At 39.5% G+C, this 27,763-nt stretch overlaps 1 protein-coding gene across 1 annotated transcript in view; it reads left to right on the top strand.

Moving 5' to 3' along the window:
• The window catches only part of KIF26A (kinesin family member 26A), a 97,764-nt gene extending 70,357 nt beyond the window's left edge, over nt 1-27,407 (top strand). The window contains exons 6-15 of the mRNA XM_071745420.1: nt 11,407-11,616; nt 13,591-13,684; nt 14,163-14,425; nt 14,678-14,861; nt 15,155-15,314; nt 17,138-17,300; nt 17,857-21,241; nt 24,303-24,493; nt 25,247-25,397; nt 25,937-27,407. Coding sequence (XP_071601521.1) covers nt 11,407-11,616; nt 13,591-13,684; nt 14,163-14,425; nt 14,678-14,861; nt 15,155-15,314; nt 17,138-17,300; nt 17,857-21,241; nt 24,303-24,493; nt 25,247-25,397; nt 25,937-26,112 — 4,977 coding nt within the window. The 3' untranslated portion in view covers nt 26,113-27,407. The remainder of the gene's footprint in view (nt 1-11,406; nt 11,617-13,590; nt 13,685-14,162; nt 14,426-14,677; nt 14,862-15,154; nt 15,315-17,137; nt 17,301-17,856; nt 21,242-24,302; nt 24,494-25,246; nt 25,398-25,936) is intronic.
• Nucleotides 27,408-27,763: the final 356 nt, after the last annotated feature.

Genomic DNA, 27,763 nt, shown 5'->3' with positions numbered 1-27,763 from the left:
ATCAAGACTTAGTCAGCTAGTATCTCGTTATGAAGATGATGGGAACAAGGTAATAACCTTTCTTCCTCACTGCTTTAAGTATCTTAGCAATTGAGAGAAGAATCAACAAACTCTGGCAGATGTGCTGTGGATCTTTGTTAACTTCAGTGCCTTTCCTTCTATCAGCTTTTTACTTTACATGCCTCCTGGTTATAATTTTCCATGGCTTTAACTTATTTATTAATTTATTTTATTTATTTTTTCCAGCTTATCCAGTAGTAAGTGCAAGATACACATAGGGAACAGAATCAGTGGTAGATTCTGGAGTTACTTTTTCCTACCACAGCATCTGTGGCTGTGGTTGGTGTTCTTGTTGGTTTGTGTCATCATTCTCAGGGCAGTGGTGTTCCTTGCTCTCTTATTATTGTGTGGTTACTGTGGGTTAAGCAGCTGGTGGGGCACCCTTTTCCTTCCTTACCTCCCAACCTGTTGCTCTTTTGTCTCTAATGGTAGTTACCATGTGGAAGACTGGTTCCTTGCTGGTGTCTGCTGTAGGGAGAAGAATGTAGTAGTTTTGATGGGTTGCCTAAGTCCCACCTAACTTCACTTTCCTAAGCTGAGAATGAGCCACTGAGGACCATTCCTTATTCTTCTCAAGAGGTTGATTTCTCTGAGCAGAGATAGGTTGAGGAAATTTAGTTCTAGTCTTGTCAAGTGGTCTCTTCCAGAGCAGGATAGGATTCCATAGAGAAATGTGCAGGGGACTGAAGAGATAAAATTTAAGGAGGAGAGTCTAAGTTATGTGAGAATGAAAAACAGAGTAACAAACTGGAAAGCCATGAAGTGTCCAGGAAACTTCAATGGGACAAATGTGGATCCATTTATGAAAATATGAAATGGTGGGTGATACATTAGCTGTGCAAAAGTCCTGTTTTATTAGGGGGAGGACTAGTGAGTAAAGCCCGAATCCTTCAGCAACTAATTATTGTCTCTAATGACACACTCTAGGCATTCCCATTTCTTTTGGAAATCCACTGAAAGCTTAAAGCAAGGTTGAATGTTGAAACATTTCCAATGACCGATGTGACTGGCTTTTTAGAGTTCTCCTGCTATGGTAATTCTTAAATTTTTTTCCCCCACTGATGTTTGAAGTTATGTTGTGGGGGGTTTATTTTGGTGATTGGTTTTGGGTTTTTTTGTTTTTTGCTTTTTTTTTCTGGTATTCAGTACATTAGATGAACAGAATGTGGAAAATGTGATGTCACTTTGGGGCCAAAAGGAAAAAAAGGGCTTGAGAGGTAATCCAGGACTACAGTCTCATAAGGCTGACTTGCAGACCAGGCAGCCAGATAAAGTGGTTGAGACAACAATAAAGAGAGAATTAGCAGGCAGCAATTAATGGGATATAGTAGGGATCAGTTGACAAATCTTTTAAAGTTAGAACATGTATGTTGTTAGCATTCTGTGAGAGTTAGCAAGCATTTGAATAGGGTTGGTCTGGTTGCTAGAGTGAATTTGGGTTTTGAACAAGCTTTTGGCAAGTGCCTTGACCAAGATTTCTTAAAAAAATCCCATAGTTGTATTCTCTAGTGGTTCAATAACTGGTAGGAAGCAATAGGGCAGACTCCACACTGGAGCAAAGTCAGCAGCAGTGTCATATGGAGGTCCATGACGTTCATTGTCTTCCTAAATAGTTTGGATGAGGAGCTGAAGCCGTGAATTCAGAGTGGCCAAAGCTAAAACTGACTGTGGAGGCTTGCAAAAAATTCTCATGGCACTGAAGTTACTGAGTGAATAAAGAGGCTTCTGAACTTAAGTGTTGGTTACATAAGAACAGGAGCCCTCCTAAAAGAGGCCAGTCATGAACAGAAAGATGTCAGGAAATCAGGCATGACCATAACCCATTTTGCCATCCATCATGGAATCTACAGCATCAGGTGTGTTATGAGTCTGAGTTTCTAAAGAAAAGCCTTATTGAATATTTAGAAGGCAAGATGAAGTATTTTCAGTTTTAGGGGGCTTTCTAACAGTATATGATATAAATACATGCTCCTCTTCAGGCTCACACTGCTTAAATAACAGTCAGTCATTGATGTGTTTTTCTTTACTGGTGTTCTTCCTTGAGGTATCTTACCTTGAGGTAATAATAGAGGCAGGTAACAACTGAAGAAATGTAAATATTTCCCCTCCTTCTTCATGTCTGTATCTCTAAATTACCTTCTGAGAGGAGAGCTATTGCTATGGCTTAGCAAGGAAAGAGCTGGATCCTAAGACTCCAGCAAGTAGAAGCAGAAGCTCTGTCTGTTTTGCTGCTGGTACAGAGTTGGACCCCAGTAAGCCTAAACATTTAGAAAATAAACCTTACTGAACAGATTAACACCTATACCTGGAATCTTAACTTATTTGAAGTGCACTTGCAAAGCTGCTGTACCGTCACTATTGGTTTTTCCTGCCAAATAAACTCCCTTTGGCCAAAGCATGGATTCAGTGGAGAGCTTCCCCATGCATTAAGTCCTTTTTCATTTGTTTTGAAGTTAAATGCAGGTGTAAGAAATACTCTGAATTGGGGTTAGGGATAGTTGAATCTAAGAAACTGGTTGAATTGAGCATGAGCAGCATGAGGTCTATCTGGGGTATTTCTATGGTGACTAGAATTGGAGTTAGTCAGTCTGGTTGACAGGTCTTGTCACTGGTTGTGGGACCTTGTCTTGAAGGTTTGAGCTTGATGGACATTTAGGGAAGAAGTTTCAATTCTTCCTTTTTGTAACCTGTCTGACGATAGCAGAGGCAGTAACTCTGTGTTGCCAAAACTGCTGGAGGAGAAAGGAATGTGAAAAGATTGTGACTGCCAGTTCTTGTACTTGAACTCAGTTATTGATTATTTGCTATTGATTATTTGATATTATAGCTCAAGATCTAAATATGTTCCTAATTTCACATCATCCTCTCCATGCATATCATACAGTTCTGCTGGGTGAAATTGCTATCTGGCTTCTTATGGTTGAATAGATATTTATTTTTTTTTTTTTAGAGCCTATATATGTATATTTTGCAATTTCTATTTGTTATTTCTCGTTGTTCCAAGTACTCTTGGGAAGTGGGATATAAATGTCTTAAATTAATTTTTCTTACATCTCACAAATACCAGTTTTCCAATATAATAATTTCATCAGAAGTATGTGGACTTGTCCTGTGATACAAAACTTTAATTAAGCCTTTTGCTTGATCTTCTTTACTCAGAGTACAAAATATTATACACTTTCCCAGGTGTTTGCAGTTTTTGTCTGTGTTAGGAATACCAAGCAGGGAAAAGTTAAAAAAAAAAAATAAAAATTTAGAACAGCATGTCTATCTGGGACTGTTGTTTCATATAATCAACAATAATCAAACTCTCATGCCCAAAGGAAAATGCCACTGCCAGTGCAAATGGGTTACTGAAAGGAATTTTGTTCGCTATGATATGTGTTATGTAGCAAATTTCATACCTTACTCTTGAATGTGCCAGGCCCATCAGAGTCCAAATCATTTAGCTGAATCCTGCTTAAAAGGCAATGATCCAGTACAGTATGATTCTTGTAACAGAATAATTTTTGTGGTCTCTCTGGGTGTTATTAAATTTAATGTCAGAATAGTAGGAAAGATGTCTGAAAGCCATTTAATATTGTCACTGGAAAGAAGTTAGATTATGCTCAATTTCTGACATTAATGTGCTACTTAAGATAATTTATCATATTGTGGTATTAAAAAAGACATCCTTTTTACAGTGGCTGCTGTGTAGCATTCTAATTTGCTATTTTTCTTTAGCATGGTAGGAAGCCTTTTTAATGCAAAATGTTTTTCTGGGGTTCTATTCAGCTCATTCTTTATAATACTGCATCACTTACAACAGCAACTTTAAGTGCTTGTCTTTTCCAAGGATCCTGTCAATTTTTTATGTTAGAATGACAGAATCCTGCTATGTGAGAAAATTGAAGTGGAGCATTGAAAGAGAACTTGAATTGTCAGGCATGTTTCTTGGACAGGTATATACATACTGTTCTCCATTTACATTTTAGACATTTACTTTCATTTATGCTTTACGAAGCAATAGCTAAGGTACTGCTAATATGATTTACGGATCATGCAGGGTTTTCTTAAGTGTGCTGTATGTCCCATTTACTGGTTCTTACGATGGTTTGATGATGGATAACAAATAGGTAGTTAATTTTGTCATCTTTATTTCTGCTTGTTTCCTAATGACTAGAGTGTTATTTCTGATATAAATCATGTATCACACTAAGTACTTGTCTATCCACATGTGTAGTGCCACATCATCCAAAGTACATACATCCCCACTGAAATACCTTGAACTGCTTAAACTGGAATGTGAAAAAAATTATATACAAAGACACAGTTTATTCTACTTTGCTTTCACCTTTAGAGAATCAATTCATCTTTAATAGAGTACAATATAGAAGTGATTTTTTTTTTTTTCCCCTAGGTTCTCCCAGGAGAGCTAGATTGTCTATGCTAGCACGGCAATTTTGCATATAAATTTGCCATCCATTGGTAGTGGCAGTATATGAAAGGCATGTAAGAGCTACCCACAGTAAACCAATTTAGCAAGGGTTATATATCTGTCAGTTACAATTAAATCCATGAAAAATATTGGCTGTGAACTGGGACTTTCGTAATTTGATTTACACTGAAGTTGAAAAAGAAGTGATTTCATTGGAAAATGGTCTTTATTCAACCAAATGTAAATTCTTTGTAATTTCTTGCTGAGAAATCTTAATTCAGAATGGTGGATGCCTAAACAGTTATTTAATTAACCTGCTGTTATATGATATTTTGTGAACACTGGAAAAAATTAACTTTCTGACTGCATGATGCCTGTCAAGGATGTATGTTTCCAGGGAATATTTAGTGTCCATTCAGATTTGATATAATCACGTTTATTGCTAAAGACCAAATTGCTTGTTCATTTAAGGGTTATGATACTGCTGTAATGCAGAATATGACCAGCTTTTTTATAACAGATTCCAGTATAGTGCCAGCAGTTTCCCAAAATGCAAACAGATAAAGTCAGAATTTATTTTAGTAAAGTAGTCTTGAGAGCATGTATTTTAAACTTTTACATGCTTTTTAATTATTTTTCTCTATTTTTTCCTTCTCATTCTAATTTGAAACTTTACAACTACGTAAGCATCAAATGCTAACAAAGCATCACTATAAACACATGAGCAGTGCATATCCATTGATTTCCAAGGAGGTATCATATGTTACAGTTTTACCTGTGCTAATATACTTGGCTGGGTCATAATTTCCACAGCGTTCAAAATGCTATGGAGTCTGGTCATTATTTAGTTAATTGGTGAAGTCTTCTCTGTCTACATGTCTACCCCAAATTAAACTGCATGGAGTATTTAGCACATTTCACTCCATTGAAAGATGAAGGGCCACCTTTATGACATATGTGTATAGTATTTTTTGTATTCATTATCAAAACATGTCATAGAAGTCCATGGTAGTCTTAGGAACAGAATCCAAATCATCTGGTTCTTTAAGTTTGAGACCGTCCTTCCCCTTTGTCTGGTCTTGGAATCAATAGCCCTCCCGTCTCTTTTGATTATGGGATAATAATCGATGTGAACCTGACTGCCTCAGTCTCCTGCCTGTTTCTGTCTAAAATTGGTTAGGATTGTGTCATTCTCTCTGTTATCACTGGCTCTTTACCTGCAAACTCAGCCTGAGACGTGATTTCTTCTGGGACGATGCACGCCTCGCTAGTCTTGGAGTTTTGTGTTCAATGGTGCATGGCTTTGCTTTAGCTCCATTCAGTTCAGCATATCCAGAATATATGGGCTGTCTTAGACAAAACTGGTAGCTTGCCTCTGGCATCAGTCTCGCATTCATGTCAGAGAGCTGCTTTGAAATTTGGCTTTCATGGGGCTTTGGTCTGTATCTTACTTTTTCCAAACTAACTTTCTGACACTGACATGTGCTTGGTGTTCTGTACTCTCTTGACCAGTCCTGCAGCCAACCCTTCGTTTTGGTTGCTGTGACTCCTTTGTCCTCTTCTCTTCAATTCCAGATGGTTCAGTGTGCAGAGGAGGTCTGGAAATCATGAGTTCACACAAAGGGGGCTGTCCTGGAAGGGGACACAGTGTGGGCACAGCAACTGCCACAGCGTGATGAGGCAGAAGGTCTCTCCTTGGATTCCTTAGGTGTGAAACAGGGTGGACAGTGGCAATGGAGGAGTAGAACTGTAAGGGTAGAAAGGCAGGTACCAGTCAGGATGTATGTCCCTCAGTTTCCAAGGTGTTTAATTGCTTAGGTCAGAATTGTTAAGTATGCATCTATATTTAATTTTCATAAGGGTCTGTACTGTCAAGGTTTAAATTTTTGGCTCAGGGCTCCAAAAAATTGCTGGTATTTGAGTGTACTGTATGATTCTGTGGTTCGCTAGTGGTCTTATCAGATATTTCCAAAAATTCATGGGGTTTAGCCCCATAGTCCCCCACATAGCCCCTGTCCTCCAGGCAGGGGACTCTTTTCTACCCCTCTTATTTTATTCAGAACTCTGCCCTTTGCCAGTTTGTGTCTCTTCAATCTTAATGTGCTCATCAAACTGCAATATGGCTTTTGTTTTTATTCTACAAGATCCATCCCCTGGATTTAGCCTTCAGGGACAAATGAATTCTGGTTTGCAGATATTTTTTGTTAGAGCCTTTCTTTCTTTTTCCTGACTTCCACTGGAGGCTGACAGACAGATAAGCTTCAAAAAAACCCCAAGAAATTCCTTGATTGCTGTGAATCTCTCTCCCATCCTTGTCAGTGAAGGTTAAAATTACAGCCATTTATGTGCTGAGTGGGTGGGCCTCTGACCTTATGCCACCCATTTCTAGTGCTTTTCCAAATTATGTGCTTGTTTATTTACTTTTTATATTCTTTATCTTTTAATGGAATATTCAGGGTGTATTTGCCATCCTCTTTTCCCAAACACTTTTCTAATAGGATTTCCTTCAACAATTTTGTTAACCTCTGAGTTCCTGCAGAAACATGAATTTGGAAAGTTCAGTGTGCTGGCTGTTAACCCTCAGTGTACAAACCCCACCAGATTAGTCAGTTAATTAATTAGATGCTTCAATAATTTACATGATTTAGGCTGTCTTTAGACACTGACAAAAATGTTAATAATAAGCAAGTATTGTAATGTTTGTGTTTATCTTATTTTTATTTGCAGAAATGGAGCTTAGATACAAACCTATCCTCTTTATATCAACATCCTCATTAAAATGGGTCCTCTGTCAAGTATTCAGTGTCTATATGAGTGTCCATGCACAAATTCTTGTATCCTTGATAATGATGTACTTCCACTTGTAATTCTTTTTCTTTGCATCTTTCTGTGACATTGAAGAAGAAATATGCAAAAGGTGGATAAAAAAAACTTACTAAAGAGCCCCGGGAATAGTCATCCATATCTCAGGAATGATGAGCTATCTTAGTTCTCTTTAAGGAGTCTAAAAGTGGTTGGGACAGAGATAGCTCAAGCCTGAGATCACTTTTCTGGAATTGCTGGATTTATATTGTCTTTCACTTTTTGTGTTTTCCCCCTTGACCCACCTGCTGTTCCTTTTAGCTCTCTCTTTCCACTCCTCCCTCGGCCCCCCCCTCTGCTCCCAGTCCTGTTCTTATCCTTTCAGACCTGGCTTATTCTTCCATTTCTTTGTTCATTCTTTTCTAAATTCCTTATCATCTGTCTGCTTTGTCACCAGTAGCTGGTAACTGCAACCGCTGTGGTTGGAACTGACCACCAGAAGGCTGCCCATATTGTTGAATAACTACCCACAGAGGCTGTGATCCTGAATGGGCTGGAAAGTAATGTTATTGCACTTAGTTCTGGTCATTTATTTTCATAAGCAAATAAAACCATTACAGCAGTGTGGGTATTTCTGCTATGCTCCCCAATTATGGGGCAAAGTTACTCTAAAATTTGCAGGTTCCTGTGTTTTCTTGAATACTTCCCTCACTGCAAGCCCTTGTATCTGGATCATTTTCTGCACTGCACACTGCTGTCTCTCCATGTGAGCATACTGTTTGTATGAGGACTGGGTAAAGAGACCCCAGAGAAGATGCAGTTAAGTTGATTCTTAAGCCTGGATCCATAGTATGCTGCTTTTTCTGCAGTATTTATCTGAGAAGAGTACTGAGAGTACTTCAGAGCTGAGAATATAAACCTGTCACTTAAGATTGGTCCTGAAACACAGGAGGGCAAGAAGTATAAGAATAAATAGTGTAATGCCAAACCTTTCTTTTATGTACTTAGAAGTGTGAGCATGCACTTAGTTTTTATGGTTGCAAAGGGATATGTTTGAGTTGTCCTGTTGATACTTTCATGAGTATTTCTGAGTGAAGTCAGAGACTGGCTTAGCATTGTAAGTGAATGTGACACATTCTAACCCTACAGTTTCTAGTAGGCATCGCTTGTAAGTAGTGGGCAGAGAAACTGAATTTGAAATCAGTGTTTTTCTACTCTACAAATCAGGTTTTATGCACAAAACACTAAAAGAGGAATTTCCCCTGAGCTGCTTTTCTCTTCCCTCTCCCGTTTGTCGTGAAAGCTCACTTCCACAGTAAAAATGAAGATGACCCTTGAGGCCTGTTAAGTTTGGGATCTGATCTATTATGGGAAGCTACTTTATTATCTTTCTACCTCAAAGAGGTGGTATAAAAAAGCTGATTTGACACACAAGGCTTTTCTAGGGGTGAAGCCATCTTTGTGTTACGGGGACCAATGCTCTGATGGAGGTAACTTGCTGTTTAGGTCAGGAGGAAACCAATTTTCCTCTTATCCAAGCTCTGGCTGCTATAATCTAATAATAGGTGGAAGAGAGAACAGAAAGGACAATTTAGAGAACTGCTTTGAGAACATAATATACTTAAAAATTAATTTTAATAAAGTATCCCTGAAGTGGGAATTTCTATTTCCATATATTTATATTTAGTTGGGGTTTTGTTTTTGTGTGGGATTTATTTTGTTTGTTTTGGGTTTTTTTTTTTTTTTTTATTTTTCCTGAGGGAGATTATTTTTCTGAGCACTTTGGTAGCATGTCAAGGTTGAGCTAGCAGGCTAATACACAAAGCTGGCTTCATGGAGCTTTTATGGGGAAACAGCCTTGAGTGTGTCACCTCTGATGCACTTTGCTTTTGAAGCAGCTGTTTCATTTATTCCAAGGTTCACTTATGTTCAGAGACTGTATTTACATACTCATATCACGATGAAAGGGGAAAGAAAAGAAAGTGTTGAAGCCAGGGGACTGATTCAGTACTGAGTTTGAAATTTGTAAGTGGAAGAATTTGCTCCTGCCTTTGGAGTCTCCTGCAGTATCTGCTGGAGGGGTTGGTTGTTTCTTAACCCTATTGTTTGGAAAAAATGTTGGGGTAGAGGTTTTGTAGCCACTTTCCAGAAAATATCTTCTGCGAGGATGCTTAATTAGGTGTGCAGCTTAGCCTCTGTAAAAGGTAGAAGCTGGAAAAATGAAGTGGTTTAGGGGTTAAATGAAATCTTTATCAGTGAGGGGAGGTGGGTAATTTAAAGGCAGGGACAATGCAGCATGGTGCTTGCTGCTGCACCCACCCATCTGCTGTGGATCATCATCATGGCTTGGACTCCACATTTCACTTACATGCACTGGGTGCAGTTGTGTGTGCTGTCACCTTGTCTGGTATTAAGGGCAGCCCTAGAGAGTGGCTCTGCCTGCTCTGATCTGTGTTCATTTCCTACTTTTCCAATGGTGATCTTTGCTGAAGTAGTTTTTTTAGTTTTGGTTCTTCCTTTGGATATAGAGGAGTGACAGGGCAGAGCTGACTGCGGAGTGCATTGTTTTGTAAAAAAAGCCCCTCAGCTTCCCCGTGCAGCATTCAGCTCAGGGCTAGAGGTGTGCCTGACTCAGATCAGCACAGTGTGCTCTGTGTTTGGAGGGTTCACCTGGTGATTTGCAGCAGAGGTTGCTATCTGTCACTCCCCTTCCAAAACAATTACAAGTGCTGTGAAAGGAGTGGGTGTTTTTGTGGTTCAGTAGTTCCATTGCAGAAAATGAAACTCATGATGGGTGCTCTGGGGAGTCTGAGTCTAAATTGTTCCAGCTCTACTGCCTATTTTGCATTACAGCCATGGAGGCTCTTTACCTGCTGTGGCTTGATGGTTAACACTAGAGCTGTGAAAGTTTTTCAGAAGTTGAGTAAGGAGATAATGCTGTTGTTCAGGTTATTATTGAAACATTTCATATTGGCCATGGAAGATCATAGAATCATAGACTCATAGAATTGGCTGGGTTGGAAGGGACCTCAGAGATTTTCAAGTCCAACCTTTGACCCACCGCTGCGGTTGCTAGACCATGGCACTGAGTGCTGCCTGGGAGGACTCTCTTCTAAGTTTGGTCTGCTAAGCAGTGAAGAACTGAAGATGGATAAAGTGATTCACTGTGCCTGTATAAGTCATTTAGTTCAGTGCAAGGTGCATAAAACACACTGGTTTGGAGCTGGAAGCATTTCATAAGGATAAATGGTCATAAGTGGGTGCGAGGCAGTATTTTAGTTTTTCAAGGGAAGAATATGATTTCCAGGAAGCTTAAAAAAAGCAGGTGTGCAGCCTTTGCTGAACTTCAGTGACACACAGTCACTTGGCTCTATAAGCTGCCTTGGAAATCACAGCCAACATGTCTGAGCTCTCTAAAAATGCTGTCATAAAATGCCATGTGCAGGAAATTGACATTTGCAATGGAGGAATAGAAATGTGCTTTATGAGTAGTTTCTTTTCAATTTTTTTAACCTTTTAATACTGGGTTGGTTTATTTTTTTTTCCTTTTTTTCCCCTTCTTTCCCATGAAATTTGCAAATAATCACTGAAGAACCTAGCAATAGCAGCACTAAGGTGTCTGTCTGGAAAAGCTATAAGAGAAGCAGCTTTTTATTAGAATGTGAACCAGGAACTTAAAGTTTCTTGATTTAGTTCAGTTTGAATGCACTAGCTGTTTGAGACTTCCATTACTCAGACTCTGATTTTCAGAGTAGATTGGTTTGCACTTTTGGTCACAATAAGTACTTGAAAGGTTGGAGACTAGAGTTTCCTTTTCTTTAGGAAAGGTGTTACACCTTCAGTGTATTATACCTGCAGATCAGACATTTATAAATTGAAATGCTGAAACTGGAACAGAGTCAGTTGAAGGGACAAAGTGCAACTTAAAAATTTACTTGAGTAAAGACCTCAGGGTGCAAGCCAGGCTGGAAAATCTGGCTCTAGTTTTGTCCCACGGTTGTTCAGACACACCTAAATATTACAAACGAACATGTCATGGGAAGGGGAGTGGGTTTGGGAGGAATGCTTTGCATGTGTCTATCTGTAGCTGTTAACTCAAGTCATTGCTTTCTTCTGAATTCTTGCAGGTGAAAGTGATGGTGAGGATTTGTCCCTCTCAAGGAGCACATGAAACATCTGAATCCATGTCCTTCCTAAAGGTAGACCCGCGAAAAAAGCAAATCACGTTTTATGATCCAGCGGCAAGTGGGCCTTCCAATGCGGGTCACAGGAGAGGCATTGTTGCTGTCCCAAAGATGTTTGCCTTTGATGCAGTTTTCCCCCAGGATGCTTCACAGGTACTGGAGTCACTCACATGAACCTCCTGAGTCTTCTCATGGCAGCAGCATTTGATTGCCTTAAGAGTTCTTTCGGTTTCTGGGGAATTTTGTTTGAATGAGTTGCCTTAATGCCTGGAAAAGCATGGTAATTAATAGACAAGTGGGTAAATTCTTACATTTTCATTTCAGTTGAGATATAAAATTAAGGAGTAATAGCTGGGGAGATGGTTTTGCTGACTAAATTATCTTCTTGCATTTTCTCTTGTTAGAGAAAGACACACAGCCAATTCACTTTTCCATCCAGTTAGGTTTTAACACATTTGATGTCACTGGAAGTCCTTCCCCACTGCTTTCAGTGGGAAATAAACATGTGCTTAATGTTAAACTAAATGCTGTTGTTAGGAGAAGAAATGCATATAACCTTGTAGGATTCCTATACTGAAACAGTTAGGGAGCTTTTATATTTTCCTTGCCTTTTGCCATATGTTTAGACTCTATTTGATGATTATTTTTTATGTATGCTGGTGGGCCATGCTCTGTGTGTCCTGCAAAAGAATGTATTTGTACAGAAGTAGTCTTAAGACCTGAAATCTGATACACAGATAGGATGGATGGCTGCTGTTTGAGAGGATTGTGGGCTGCACCTTATTTGGTGAGATTGGACACAAGCAATTTCCTTCTTGGAAAAACCTTGGGTTCAGAAAAAAAATCCTAGAACCGCTTTAAAAGGGAGAAAAGTGCTAACCAGAAGATGAAGAACTACTTGACTTTTGAACTGCCTGAAAAAATACAGGTTTTGATAAAAGGAAAATAAACCACAATACATTCAAGGTGAAAATGATATATTAATTTTGAGGAACCATGACAAAATCTAGTTCAGAATCCTATGCTCAGATCTTCCACTAGGATTCTGTTTAATTTTTTGGGTTCCACTAGGGTTATGAAAGTATTTATTAGGTCCAAATTCTAGCCAAGCACTAAATATGGACAATAACCTCCCCCACAGATCAGTGACTAAAGCAGTGGTAACCATGCCAGGAGAGCTGTTTTAAGATTCTGCATAAGCTCAAATGGCATTTATTGCTGAAATATACAATGTTTATCTCAACATCAGTCCAGGACTGGATGTGGCTTTTTCTTACTTCTGTTGCCAGCCTTTCTTCAAGGTGGTTGTTCACAGTCTAATTCTCCCTCAGTTTGGCATCAGTCCTTCAGGTTGTTGACCCTTGGTTTGGGCTAGGCTCTTCCAGATCCTTGTGGTGGGCCTTTTGGGTGGGCTGTTTCTGGTGTTTCTGGGTGACTTTGGCCAGCACCGTGCTGTCTGTGCTGATGTCATTACTTGTGGCAAGTTTGCAGCCATGAACCTGCAAACAGAGCCTTATGGTTTCACTGTAGTTACATATTTACACCAACCCCCTCCCCTGCCCCCTATTGTCATACTTAATAGATCATCTTATTGCATATTTTGAAACCTTCACTGATATGGATAAACTGGTTTTAGTACACTCAGCTATTTAGAAAGTTCTCTTTATTGATGATGATGTTGCCTCTAGAAGAAGAAAATTTGATACTGTGAAATTTTATTCAGGAATCTTAATGCATTTTCTCCAATATAAATGTCTTTTTAATTCCTGTGAGCACTCTTGAGCAGCTTAATTTCAGTGGAGTTGCTACTATTGCTGAATAGCCTTGGCGAAGCTATTATACCAGCAGGAAGCCTGGTTGGATAGCATTCAGTTTGCTACATTAGTCATAGAATCAATATTCCAAGAGAATTGGTTTAATAGAATTGAGAACTATTTTAGACTGTAGTACCATATTTTATTATTTTTAAAGATAGCATAGTTACTAAAATAATAGGACTGGTGCCATAAAAATGGGGAGAATATTGCGCCTCAAAAAATAATGAGTCATTCATTTCATTACAGAAGAATAGAAAAAAACATAGCAGTATATGCTCGTTTAGTTATTTGTCTCCAATCTTTCTTTCAGGCTGAGGTATGCTCTGGAACAGTAGCAGAAGTAATCCAGTCTGTTGTGAATGGTGCAGATGGTTGCATATTTTGCTTTGGTCATGTCAAGCTTGGTGAGCTCCCAAATTCGTTACAGTTAATTACTATGTCAGTCTGGTAATTACATGCTGTCAGCTCCTGGAACAATAAACCTGGAGCATATGAATAGATTGGAATTTCTTTTTAATTAGCTTTGCAAACTTATCATGGTTTATTTCTACACTGGAATTGTAAATTTTAATTTGAAAAGGTAAAACGTAACATCAGATTAACATATTCAAGAGCAAGTTTATATAGGTGCATTGTGATGAAAATCGAAAGATCAGAGATGTTTTTAACATTAATTTGCTGTAGGTCTGAGTTACAAAAATTGCAAAACTAGTTGAATGAATAATAATGAATTAATAATTAAATACTTTGCATTTTTACATCTCTTCTTTCCCATCATCTGTGCAGCACATGGCATTGCATGTAATGTACAGAGGTGATATGAAGAAATGTTGTCTTGTACAAGAAAGGTGAATTAAGTTCATGTTTGTCTGTTCATTCCAGGAAAATCTTTTACCATGATTGGGAAAGATAACTCCACACAAAGCCTCGGTATCATCCCCTGTGCAATTTCTTGGCTCTTCAAATTAATCAATGAACGTAAAGAAAAAACGGGGACTCGTTTCTCTATTAGAGTATCTGCTGTGGAGATCAGTGGCAAAGATGAAAACCTTAAGGACTTGTTAGCTGAAGTAGCCACTGGCAGTCTTCAGGATGGCCAGTCTCCCGGGGTTTATCTGAGAGAAGATCCAATATGTGGAACCCAGGTATAATGGATATCACAGCATAGATTTTTCTAAGCCTGATTTTTTTTCTGCTTTTTATTTCCTTTTATCTTACAACAATCATGCCAACTTTTAAGACAGTAAAAAAACCCATTGCTTTTCATTTATAAGCTCTTCTCCCATTGTGCACATATTTGTTTCTTTTAGTGCCCTAGAGATTTAGCCAGTTCAGCAAAAAATAATAATAAAAAAATGCCCCTGTCCTAATTAGTAATTTTCTTGTTTATATTCAAGCTTCAAAACCAAAGTGAGCTAAGGGCCCCTACAGCAGAGAAAGCTGCCTTTTTCCTTGATGCTGCAATTGCTGCCAGAAGTACCAGCAAACCTGAGTGCGAGGAAGAAGATAGGAGGAATTCACATATGCTCTTTACCCTTCACATATACCAGTATCGCATGGAGAAGAGTGGCAAAGGAGGAAGTATGAATCTTCTTACCATATTGTTTATTTTTAAATGACTTATTGTTGAGTTAAACAAGAATTTTCAATAAAATTCAAAATAAAAAACGAATTGAACCCTCAAGCCAGGCAAGTCACCTTTAACTTTGGTAGCTGTGGCTAATATCTGGTTTCCTTACTATCAATATTTAATTTGCTCATTATCCCATGCTGTATTCATTATTTTCCACATTTGAATACATTCTGAATACCAAGGCTGGCTTGAGTCCATGCAATAATGTGATATACAACTGTTTTTCCCCTTTTTGTTTCAGTGTCTGGAGGACGCAGCCGTTTGCATCTCATTGATCTTGGGAGCTGTGAAAAAGTGCTGAGCAAAAGCCGAGAAGGAGGAGGCTCTCTGTGTCTGTCTCTCTCTGCCCTGGGCAATGTAATTTTGGCCTTAATTAATGGTGCTAAGCATGTGCCATATAAGTAAGTGAATTATCCTCTCCATTATCTTAAATTTGTAGCTGGTGTTAGCAATGAATTCTATCAACAATTGACTCTTTACCTGATATGAAGTTATAAAGAAAGTTCTGTCAGAGAGGGGTCAGATTTCTTTTAAGGTCCCTTTTACGCTAAAGATACATATATCTATTCATCTATTCATCTACCTGTCTATACATCTATAGACATTTTTTCTATATAACGTTTTTTCTATATAACGTTTTTTCTATATAACGTTTTTTCTATATAACGTTTTTTCTATATAACGTTTTTTCTATATAACGTTTTTTCTATATAACTTAAACATCACATAGCAACAGAAATTCTTACCTACATGGCCAGAAATTATATACAGATTGATATATACTTAAGTTGGGTGAAATGTTTGATTGATTGTTAAAAAAAAAAGGTGAAAATGGCCTACATGTTTTCTTTCTTTCTGTCTCTTCTTTGTTTCCCTGGTTTGGAATCCAGACTGATCTCAGCCAGCTGTACATCAGTAAACAATTTCATCAAAATTTGATAGGATTTTCTCTCCTTTTTCAAAATTTAAAAGTTTAATTGAAATTTCAGAAAATGCTAGAGAGTTAATCTGGTATCATCATCAAAGGTTGTTATTTCTCTATGCCTTTTTGGACGATGCATCTTTTCAATAAAAAAACCCCACCAACAACTGACCATCTTTTTGTACATTTGTTTAGCATAGTCGAATATTTAGGTGTGTTCTTTTGTGGAGTGTACTTGACAATAATATTATGTTAAACACACCTGTGGGGAGTCCATCTTAAAGAAAACAGCCACGTTGTAAACATCCTTACCAGAACTTTGCCTTCGGTCCTTAAATATAATATCTGCTTGCCTTTATTTTCTAACTTTGTTGTTGTAATCAGTTGTATCCTTTCACATATTTATCTAGAGCTGCATCTCCAAAAGGTGTTCTTCCTTTCTATATTAGGCAGAAAAACAATTTCATCAGGGTAGATGCTGGGTTTGTAGATGGAGTAGAGGATGGATGGGTTGGAATAGGGAAGACCAGATCCTCAACTTTGTCACATACCATGGTTTAGTGAGCAGATATGTCAGTGGTTCCTGACATGTTGGGCCAGCTCAAGGTGGTGAAGGAAGCAGCCTACAGGGAGCCCTGGGGAGAGGTATGTTGGAGACCAGTGAAGGACAAAATGTCACCTGTCTTGTCAGCTTGGCTGTGCATGGTGGAGGACTCGCATCACCAGGAAAGTCTTCAGAGACAAATTCTGCTTCCTGTTTGCTATGTCAGAGCAGCAGAGCACAGCAGGCAGAATGTGAGCAATTTAGCTGGGGTGTCACTGATAATATATTTCTGATATCTAACATTGTGATATTTGCTTAGAGATTTCTTACCATTTCTTCTAGCTGATTTTTTTCTCATTATCAGAATTGTTTGTATATTGCTCACAGAGCTCATCTATCCATATACTAAGCCTGCTTAACTAAAAATACAGTGCTCATGAGCATTTTGGGTAATAAGAGCTAAACCTGAGATAACTAGACTAGTTATCAATCATTTTACAATTGTCTAAGTAACAAATAACATGACTCATCATACTGCAAATAAAAATCCAGAAAAATAATTAAAATATTAGTATCTTTATATGTGTACATTTAGACACTTTTTAAGTGTCGTCAAATAATAAGAGCATATTTCTTATCTACGTGTGCCATGCATGCATATGTCCTGTGAGAGTGAAAGCACAGCTTGTGGTGTAAAAATCTTGTAGAAAAGATTAAGATTTCTTTAAACCGTCCTAATATTCTCATTTGTTACACAGGGACAACAAGTTGACAATGTTGTTGAGGGAATCACTTGGGAACATCAACTGCAGAACTACTATGATTGCGCATATTTCTGACTCTCCAGCCAATTATGCAGAAACTCTTACCACCATTCAGCTCGCATCACGAATCCACCGAATGAGAAAGAAGAAATCCAAGGTTGGTTCACAATCAAGCAGAAATTAATTCATTTGAAAATGAGTTTTCCTGACCTCTTGCTGGGGGAACATGGGATTTCTTTGCGGTAAGAAGTAATACAAAATGCATAAAAGCTCAGGAGACGAACTGACTGATGACTTGGCACTGAGCCATCATCCCACCTCCAATCCTTAATCCTGAAATTCCCTTCTTTCTGTTCCAAACACGTATTATTCCTTTGCTTATATGTGGAACTATCTCAAAACCTCTTATTTATATTAATTTAAAAACAACAAGGAAGGAACAGAAAGCTGTTGAGGAGAAATACAATGCATAATATTTAATGGAAGTTATCTGAAAAGGTGTAGTTGTTATATTACTCCCAATACAGTAAAATCCACATCGCATGACCTTGTTATTTTAATTCACTTAACATTTTTCCACTAGATGTAGTTGTGATAGTATACACAAGGCACAGAATATATAGCAAACCTCACCTTTTAATCAATTATATGTACATATACATACACATATATCTATTCATGATAAAAACTTTTCCTTAATTGATCATTTGCAGTATGCATCCAGCTCGTCTGGAGGAGAGAGTTCATGTGAAGAAGGACATGTCCGAAGACCACCCCATTTGCGACCGTTCCACCCACGAACTGTTGCCCTTGATCCTGACCTTCCTGTCTTGAGTATATCTAGTGATCCTGATTATTCATCCAGCAGTGAACAGTCTTGTGATACTGTCATCTATGTTGGTCCCAATGGTGCAGCTTTGTCTGACAGGGAATTGACAGATAATGAAGGTCCTCCAGAGTTTGTTCCCATAATTCCGTCCCTAAACAAGAAGAGAAGTAAAGACAATTCTGCTATTGGTAGGAGTTCTGACAAGGACCATTTTAAATGCAACACTTTTGCTGAACTGCAAGAAAGGTTAGAGTGCATTGATGGAAGTGAGGAACCCGTCAAATTTGCTTGTGGAGAAATCTCTCTTGTGTCCAATTGTAGTCCAGTCCCTGGAGGTACAGAAAATACACAGTCTAAGCTGATAAAGGAAAAAGTATCTTCTCCTTCTGGAGGATTTAAGAAACCGGTTCCACAAGAAACTTCATCTCCCAAAAAAGGACATAACCCTCCTTTACAGGCTGTTGCACCAAGGGTTGGCAATGGCAGTTGTCATGAAAAGAACACACCTCACTTGAAGACAGAGTTTTCCAAGCCACAGAGCAGAGCTGACAACAAAACAATGGACTTAATAGTGGAAGGAGAGAGAGAGACAATCACCGATTCCCTGCAGCCCTCAAGGTGTAGCCCTTCAAGAAATCCAGAGCAGAATAAGGCCACAGCTGAATGTATCATTAAGGAAAAGTCCTTGCACGTGAAGAGACCCTTGCCAAGTCCAGCACCTCCACCTCCACAGCAGAAAGAGCACATACCAAGCTCCAGAGCTGAGAATTTGGAGCTAAACTGTAGCAGTGCAGTTCGAACTCCTCCTGTGGGAATGAGCAAGCAGATAGGAAACAAACCTGAGCAAAGCCCAGTCGGAAGCACATTCCTGGTTGGTAGCAATGCCCAGAATCAGCCAGGTGGGATAGAGGTACACAGCTTCAGGTCAGCATTCAGAGGGAAATGTTTTGATCGGGATATACTAACCACCACAGTGACTTTGCAGCAGCCTGTTGAGCTGAATGGAGAGGATGAGCTTGTTTTCACTGTAGTGGAAGAACTATCCATTAGTGGGATTATGGATAATGGAAGACCTTCCAGTATCATTAGCTTTAACAGTGATTGCTCCCTTCAGGCCCTTGCTTCGGGTTCGAGGCCGGTCAGTATTATCAGCAGCATAAATGATGAGTTTGATGCTTATACCTCACAGGAGACTTCTACTGGTGTAAATATTGATATTGTTGTGCCCTTTGCTAAGGATCCCTTTACCAGCAGCAGACGTTCCTCCATCAGTTCGTGGCTTAGTGAAGTCAGCATCTGTACAATTGAAAGTGACGGAGCCCAGTCCAGTGACAGTTTTATCGCACAGTCATCTTACAGCTGTAATAAGTCTGAGGAACCCTTCAACTTGGACTCCTCACATTTCTCCATCCCCCTGAAAAGCGCTTTGAATGACAGTGGATTTTGCTTCTCTGAACTGGAGAATGAGAGCTTGAGTTCCAGCAAGCTGTCCTCAGGCATCAGCAAAAGCCCTCAGACCTCTGAAAGTACCAAAGCATCTCAGATACAAAGTGCTTTTTGTGTCACTGATCAGCCCGTAAAAATAAAATTTAGTAATTCTCGTGATATGCCTGTGATAGAAACAATACATTCTAGTCTTCCTAGGAAAACAAAAACTACCTCGTCTCCAATCCATGATAATACTGTCCTCAGCTATAGAGAGCTACAGAATCCACATGGTGTATTTGAAGATCCCTGGCTGTTGCGCACTGATTATCAGTTGGAAGCAAAACCTGCAGACTCCCTGCTGTCTCCAAAATCTCACACGTTTGGTACTGAGAAGCAGCCAGGAAAAGCTGCCCAGTATTTTGATGCGGCCTCCAGGCCAACAAAGTCACAGACTATGCTCACCTGTTCACAGAGGGTTGTGGATGGCTGTGAAATGGCCTGCAAATCCTCCAGTGGAGCTGCAAAGAAGTCAGAAGCTGTGATGAAGATACCACAGCTGAAGAGAGGAGCCACCACATTGGGAGTGATGCCAGTGTCACATGCTAACAGTACATTGTCAGAGGCTGCGACCCGAGGGAGTTTGGATACTCCCTTGGCCACTGGCAGTTTGAAGTCATCACTGGGAAAGAAGAGCACACCACAGAAATCTACCGTGTTGCCCAAGACAGGTGGTCCGACACCTCCAACACCTCCTATACGCAAATCAAGCCTGGAGCAGAAACCTGTTGGTCTGGGCAATGGCGGGGGAAAAGCCTCAGGCATGGACTGTGCCAGAGCTGTCATGCCAAAAGCTGAAGATGAAGCAGATGCACGGTTGAAAGTCGGGTCTTACTTCAGTGAAAGTGCCAGCAGCAAAATAAACTTGAAAGGTGACCACTCTCTGCCCAAGATGACATCCAGCTTAAAGGTGAAAACCTCAAAGAGCGAAGCTGTGCACCGTTATGGGAGCCACATGTCCCTGGAGAGGTGCGACAGCCTGACCTCGGTTGGATCTAAAGCAAGCATGGTGAGGGAGAACAGCAGTACCAGCAGCAGCCGGGCAGGGCGCTCTGTCCCCAGGCTGGGGGTCCCCCCTGTTGCCTCTGGTGTAGGTTTACCACCACCTTTCGCTTCCCCTGTGCCTGGTAAAAACAGCCAGGCAAAACCCACAGCTAACCAGAAGGTACAAGCAAATGGGAATAAAAACCGGGGCCTTTCTGCCAGCGGGTCAAAGTCTCTCAGTTCTTCCATGAAGTCCCTGGTGCAGCCTGCAGGGAAGGGCTCTGGCATGGCCCCTGTTGGGAAGGCAGCCCCCCGCTCTGTGCAGCCTGTCAGCAGCAAACCCGGCCGAGGGACCATCATGGGGACCAAGCAGGCCCTGAGGGCAGCCAACAGCCGTGTGAACGAGCTGGTGTCGGGTGGCTCTGGCAAGGTGGGCCACTTCCGAGGCTCCACTGACTCTGACAGCGGCAACGACAGCGGCATTAACCTCAGCGATGAGAAGTCGCAGATCCCTGTGCTCCCGTCTCCATACAGCAAGATAACAGCACCCCGGCGGCCTCAGCGGTACAGCAGCGGGCATGGCAGTGACAACAGCAGCGTCCTAAGTGGGGAGCTGCCGCCGGCCATGGGGAGGACGGCTTTGTTTTACCACAGCGGGGGCAGCAGTGGCTACGAGAGCATGATTCGGGACAGCGAGGCCACCGGCAGCGCCTCCTCAGCGCATGACTCCATGAGTGAAAGTGGGATGTCTTCACCGGGCCGTATGAGGAGCCTCAAGTCCCCCAAGAAACGATCAACAGGTAAGAAATGAAGGGGAAGGTGATCCAGTGTCTGCTGGGGCTCTGCTGTCCCTGAGGATGGGGGGGTGTTTCATGGTGTCTCTGACAGAGAAAGAGAGGAAATTTGGGGAAAACTCAAAGCAGGGAGGGGGACTGCCTGCCTGCGGTTGTGTGTGCACCTGTATCGCTGTGACAGCAGCTACGTGTCATTTATTTCACTTCAAAGCTGCAGGTGTGACACAGGTGCTGTGGTGGAGAGGGCAGGAGAGGTGCTGGGTCCCCCCAGGGCAGTCTCGATGTGAGGGAGGAGGCAGCAGATGGCCGCTGGCAGAGAGGGGGATGCTCCTTCTTCCCTCAGCAGTGTTGGCAATGTGTGTAGCACCAGTGTGGCCCAAAACAGGAGAGTGTTATAGGTGGGTTGGGAAGAGTGAGGGTGCTGAGTGGGCGCTGGTGAGTTTCTGTGAGGATCAAATGAGTGTCAGGAAAGACAGATGAGGAGAGGAGGAGCTCTGCTGCCAGGGATCTGTGAGGGAATTGCAGCAAGACAGGCTGGGACTGTAGTTTGGAAACAAGGGAATAGGCCTGGAGGGCAGAATAGCATTGATGAATTAATGAGGATTGCTAAATGTGGGTTAATTACCCAAAGGTAAGTCTTAGGGGTAGAACAGAAGAGCACATATGTAAGATGCAGTGACTCTTATGATAATGCTGCCAGCTAATTGCAAATTTATTATATTGCACTTTAATAATAGTTTTATAAAGAAATCTTAAGTGTGTTTATGGGGATACTGTAAACAATAGAAAAATGAGTGAGGGAGTCACTCAGAAGAGGCTGCTCTCACTCACATACTGTGCCAAGGCAGACATGTCCAACCATGCCATACAAAAGTGGGCAAAGAAGAACCTGGTCCCCTTTCCTATGCTCCAGTGCTTTTTCTTATTGCTTTAGCAGGTGCTGCTCACATAAGTGCTGGTCATTGTAGCTAGCTTCAAAATCAGACCCATGTGGCTACTGTTACAGTATTAGTTTTTAGTGATCTAGGTTGAAGTCCTGTAGTATTGTAAAGAATTAGTGGCAACCAGTGCCATGCAGCTAATGACCAGCAGTCTCATTCAGCATCCTAAGCATGCTGTTGAAAATATAGTAAAAACTGATACCAGCAGTGTGCTGAATCTGAGCTTTTGGTTGGAAAGTGGTAATTATTGCAATCCCTGTAGACACCCACTCATAATGTTTGATTCTGACAGTAAAACCAAATGAGTTAAAGTGATGGAGATTTCATGGTGCTTTCTGGTCAAAGCAACTGAGTTGCTTCAGCAGGTGATAGATCATTTTGGAAATTTAGTGCAATATTTGCTGCAGTTGTCTTTCCACAGCATATCAACCTTTTAAACCTTTCCTACAAATCAATGTTAACAGCTGTGCAAGTTGCACATATTGAGAAGGCATTACTCAATGATGGATTTGTATTTGGTTTTGCCCCAGGAAATGCTTGTAAGGTCTTTAAAAATGACAACCTATTTTTTTCCAATTGAAATTGCTCTATATCGGTAAATCATGCATTACTTTTTTTGAGTGCTGTAGATTTTGAGACAATAATGTTTTATACATGAAATGAAGTTTCCTAGGAAGTTCATGAAATATTTGTTACAAGAAATGCTTCATGCAGACCTAATTGGCCCAGTATTTGCTGTAATTTTTGCAAAGTGTTACAGATTCCTGTAGTAACTTATGTTGCTCCCAAACTGTGTTGGAATTATGAAGTCTCTGAATTTAAGGACAGATCTGAGTCTTATATATGTCACTGAAAACCTTGTCCCCTTATCCTTTAACTTCATGTATGGAGCAATGATGTTGACCCTGGCTTGTACAGTGGAAGGATATGAAGTTTTTCTGTTTAGTGTATGTGTTTAACTGCATCTGTTCACTGTCCTCTTCAGAGGGACCCTGCTTTGATCAAAATGGTTAGAGGAAGACAATTATGGCAGGAGATTTCAGCAGGCAGGGCTGTAGTGGTGATTCAGGCTAAATAAACTGGGGTTGTGAGAATAGCAAACAGGTGTAGAAGTAGTCTTCCCCTTCCCCTGTTACTTAGAAATTAGCAAGGATGCAATTATACTGCTTATACTTAAATCTACCATGTAGCGTAGCTTGTTTCTGTTGGCTTTCAGCCCTCCTGTTTACTAGGGATTTGTCTGCAGCCTTAACATTGCCTTGTACTCATCCTTGACATGTGTAGTGCAAAGATCAGCCTTCTCAGGAATGAACAGAGGCTTAAAATTGAAAAAAAAATTGCTGGACACCAAAGTACCAACTGTTCTATACAAAGGTACTAGCATTTTGAGGACACAAGTAAGGCTCTGCTTCATAAAACTTGAGCCCTGGTTTATGCATTAAGGTGATAGTATGCTGTTTGTAAATCTGGGAGCCCTGCTATTGAGGAATTGATGAGGTTTGTCATGAGCTTCTGAGTACTGGTGTAAATGGGTGGTGACAGGCCTTAAAATTAGAGGTGGCTCAGGTTGCAGCTTGGTTGGTTGCTACCTTTTGAATACCTTCTAATTGCACAAATCCATTGAAAACTGTTAGTATTTAGCATCTTAAAGCATTGGTAGTAGTTCTGGAGAGAACTGTGTGCTCTTTGCGAAGAGGTAATATAAGGACAGGGATTTTAGATAGCCTTGCTTGGCTTTAACAGGAGAAGCAGGAGATTTCCAGTCTTCTGCCATTGTCATTAGTGGTTCGAAGTTCCTCATTATCTCCTTTCTATAGCTAGGTAATGAATACAATTTTAGCTCACCAAATTAAAATTAATCCAGGCAAAATATTTTTGCAAGGAGAGTAGAGATAATGGATGTTCAGACATCTGCTTTGGGTGAGGAACTACTCATCTGTGAACCAAGTGGAACTTACTTTGTCAAGGCAGTTACTCAGCAGCCTGGGGGTATTCTACTAAAAGGAAAAGATCAAGAAAAGCATTTCTTCCTAACTATCCTGAGAACCTAGATCTTTCTATAAGAAAGTATTTTCTTTTAGGATAGTCTCTTGGAGTCTGAGGAAGGCTTGTTGTTTGTATTTTAGGTCTCCAGCGTCGCAGACTGATCCCTGCTCCATTGCCAGATGCTGCCTCCCTCGGAAGAAAGCCCAGTGTCACTGGCCAATGGGTTGATCTGCCACCTTTGCCAGGCACTTTAAAAGAGCCATTTGAAATTAAGGTTTATGAGATAGATGATGTGGAACGATTACAGCGACACAGACAAGAGGAAACTGAGGTCAGCACATATATTACAACAACTGTAGACAACTTAAATTACAGTATACAGACAGAATCCTTGCTTGAATGCTGGAATGGTGTTCAGGAAATTGATTGTAATTAAAGCACTATAATTATTAATTTTACAATTCATATGTTGGGGTATGCTTAACACAGAAAATGAAAATGATTACTGTCTAAAATTAATTGTGTCTAACATGACTGATGGTGTAAATGGAAGTTACCAATGAATACATTATGAGAAGACTTTATAATCTTAGCTTGGCTGATGAAACCTTACAACCTCCCTCAACTATAGGGTCATTAACTCTTTATGTAAATTACAGAATTCTATTAAAACAGGGATGCACTGAGTTAATTAGAAAACACTTCCAACTAATTCTCTTTTGGAGACCAGAATTTGATATTCTTTTGATGCCTTTATCCCATTTCATTCGTAATAGCTTTTCCAGGATGTTGAGAAGGTAGGAATGCTTTTAAGAAAATAAGAATTGATATACTTTAGGATTAAAGATAGCTCTCAAATTATTACTAGGCTGAGTTTATAATTTTCACTGTTGGAAAAAAAATATCCTCTACAAACAGTAGTAATTTCAGAATGTATTAGAGATGTTTGCTAATTCAGAGAAGTGCAACAAATGCTCGAGTGAGTCAGCATGCTCTTACTCTAGATTAGAATCCATTAATGGAAACCTGAAGTAAAAAAACCCAGCACAACAAAACAAAAAAAAAATGGTCTGTGTCTTAAAAGGGTCTGATGTATTTCCATACCAATCTGAAGATACTAGAAAGGCGCCAGCAGCGCATCAGAGAAGTGAAGGCAAAGCATGAATTTTTGAAGGAAGAGTTGGAAGAGACAAAGTGCAGATTGATGATGGATCCAAATAAGTGGAAAGAAGACTGTAAGTACTCTACAAAAATAGAAGTATGGTCAGCTTTTAACAAATTCTCAGCACGTGAGTGGTCCCCTTGAAAAATTTAAGCACTTGCTAAGATACTTTGCTGAAATGAGCCCTAGAATACTCTGACTCCATTTATGTTTCTGTGGTAGGGGATTTATTCAGTGCTGAGTAGTACAGGAAATGAACAAAAGAACCCCTCCAATCAGAAGAGAATATAAAAACAATGGAGACTCTCACTGTGATATGTGTTAACATTAAATATTTGTATAACACTTAATTTTCCTTCTTTCCAAAGAAGGAAAAAAAATGTTTCCATATCCACATTATAGCTGGGAAACAGGCATGAGATTTGTTCCTAGACTGAGTGCTGTTCTTAACTGAAGCCTCAAGGTAGAATTTTTGCATCTGCTGAATGAAATAAAAAAACCCTCTTGGTTTAAGAGAAATACAATTAATACTCTATGTCATTGGCTCACTTGTGATAGAGTAATGTTTTGCTATGAGCTTTTTCTCTTACTCACTAATTTTTTGTCTGACAGTTGAAGTGGATCCTGATCTTGATAAGGAGTCACAGGAGTACCTGGAGGCACTGGAACAAGTGACAGAGGAACTGGAGCAGTGTGTTAATCTGTGCAAATCACATATCATGATAGTGACGTGTTTTGATATTGGAATAACAGATGCACAAGATGGAGTAAGGGAAGTGGAGGTTTGAAGAGAGGTTTTTCAAGGGACTGAAGGAAGTGAAGCTGGATCGTCTGACACGGAGAAGTAAAGAGACTGAGTAGCTGGGAAGTGAAGGAGGAAAGGTGAAGAGTAAAAAGCAACAAGTGTTGTAAGAGAAAGAAATGGTTGGGAATGTTCATAAATCATTTGGTGCCTCAACGTGACCTGAACTGTACAAAGATATAAGTAGGATCAAATCTTACTTCTACCAGCGGGAAGTGAAGAAATTTACTACAAACCAAGATATTAATTAACAAAAGAACATACATGGAAGTGCCTTTAAAGTTGATTTGATTTTCATTTTTGTATTTGGTGCTAGAATTAAAGCCAGCAAACCTAAGCAGACCACAAAATGTATTCCTGCAAAAAATTTTATACTGTATAGTGTATTTATGACTATATGTAAAAAACAAACAACATTGTAGCAAAAGCAATAAGTAAATTATGTTTTCATACCTGAACTTGCCTTCTTGTTTCATAGAAAAGCTGTTTTATGTAGCAGAGTTAAAATTGTATTATAATTGTTTTCTTGGTTAGGGTTCAAGATATTTTTATGAACATTTATCTATTGAGAAGGTGTATTATGGCATTTTGAGATTATTGTTTTACCTTCAAGTTTTGTATTATTACTTTTTCAGATCAAAATAAACGTTTTTTTTCTGTTTTATATATGCATATATAGATATATATTAATCACTTACCTACTTCTTGGTTACTAACCTCACTTATCACAGACCTGGTCTTTTTGGAGTTGTAAACTTACTGTGAGGAAGTCTACAAAGGGCACTGTGCTTTTTTTTTTTTTTTTATTTTCCTCTCTGACTGCAGGAATTGAGAATTATGTTTATTACCAAAACCATAAAACAAGCAAAAAAAAAAAAAAAAAAAGGAACAAAAAGTTTTTGTAAATGTTAAGTTAGGTCCATATTTTTATATAGTTTTGACTATAAATATAGCATTTGCATTTTGAACTTTTAAAACAAATAGTATATCTTTTTACAGTTTTTCTAAGGAAGGCAAACCCTCAGGATCAAGTTTATACATGCTGCATGAGATTTGTGCTTTTTTGAAGGAGGCCACTTAAGTGTGGAAACTATTGATAAACTGTTGCCAAACAAATACTTTTGAAAAGGTTTAATAGTGTATGTAATACCACATTTCATAATGATTCATATTTTCTAATCATCTTCCTTTTTATGGTTTTTTCAAATCCTTTGTACAAATATGTATTATAACAGCTTGCTTCAGTTTTTATCTGTGAATAAAAGATACATCTATTGTTAATGATTGCTCCTTGCTACATGCTTTCAATGTTTGGAAGAGAGGATGGCCTGTGGTACACTGTATTAAATGTAATATTATATTATTTCTTTCCCCAAGAGAGATAACTGGGAACAGGGTTTTGACATTAGTTATCATAAACCAGTCAGGAAAGAGAGACAAAACACCAAAGAGTAAAATAAATAGAAATGATAATACTTATATTCTCTTAGCACTTCATAGTTTAAAGAACAAAGACAAGTTCACAGACTTGTTTTCCCTGATGAGAAAAAGCAATTAAAAGTGGGTCTAGAAACACAAGAAAACTTTGGGAACTGGAATCAAAACTTGTGCCCTGAAAGTCCATCATAGCCAATGAC

This window comes from Heliangelus exortis, chromosome 5 (genome assembly GCF_036169615.1).
Source record: "Heliangelus exortis chromosome 5, bHelExo1.hap1, whole genome shotgun sequence".
In the NCBI taxonomy this organism is placed as follows: Eukaryota; Metazoa; Chordata; class Aves; order Apodiformes; family Trochilidae; genus Heliangelus; species Heliangelus exortis.
The sequence above is the reverse complement of the archived record's forward strand: the minus strand, read 5'-3'. Positions and strand labels throughout refer to the sequence as shown.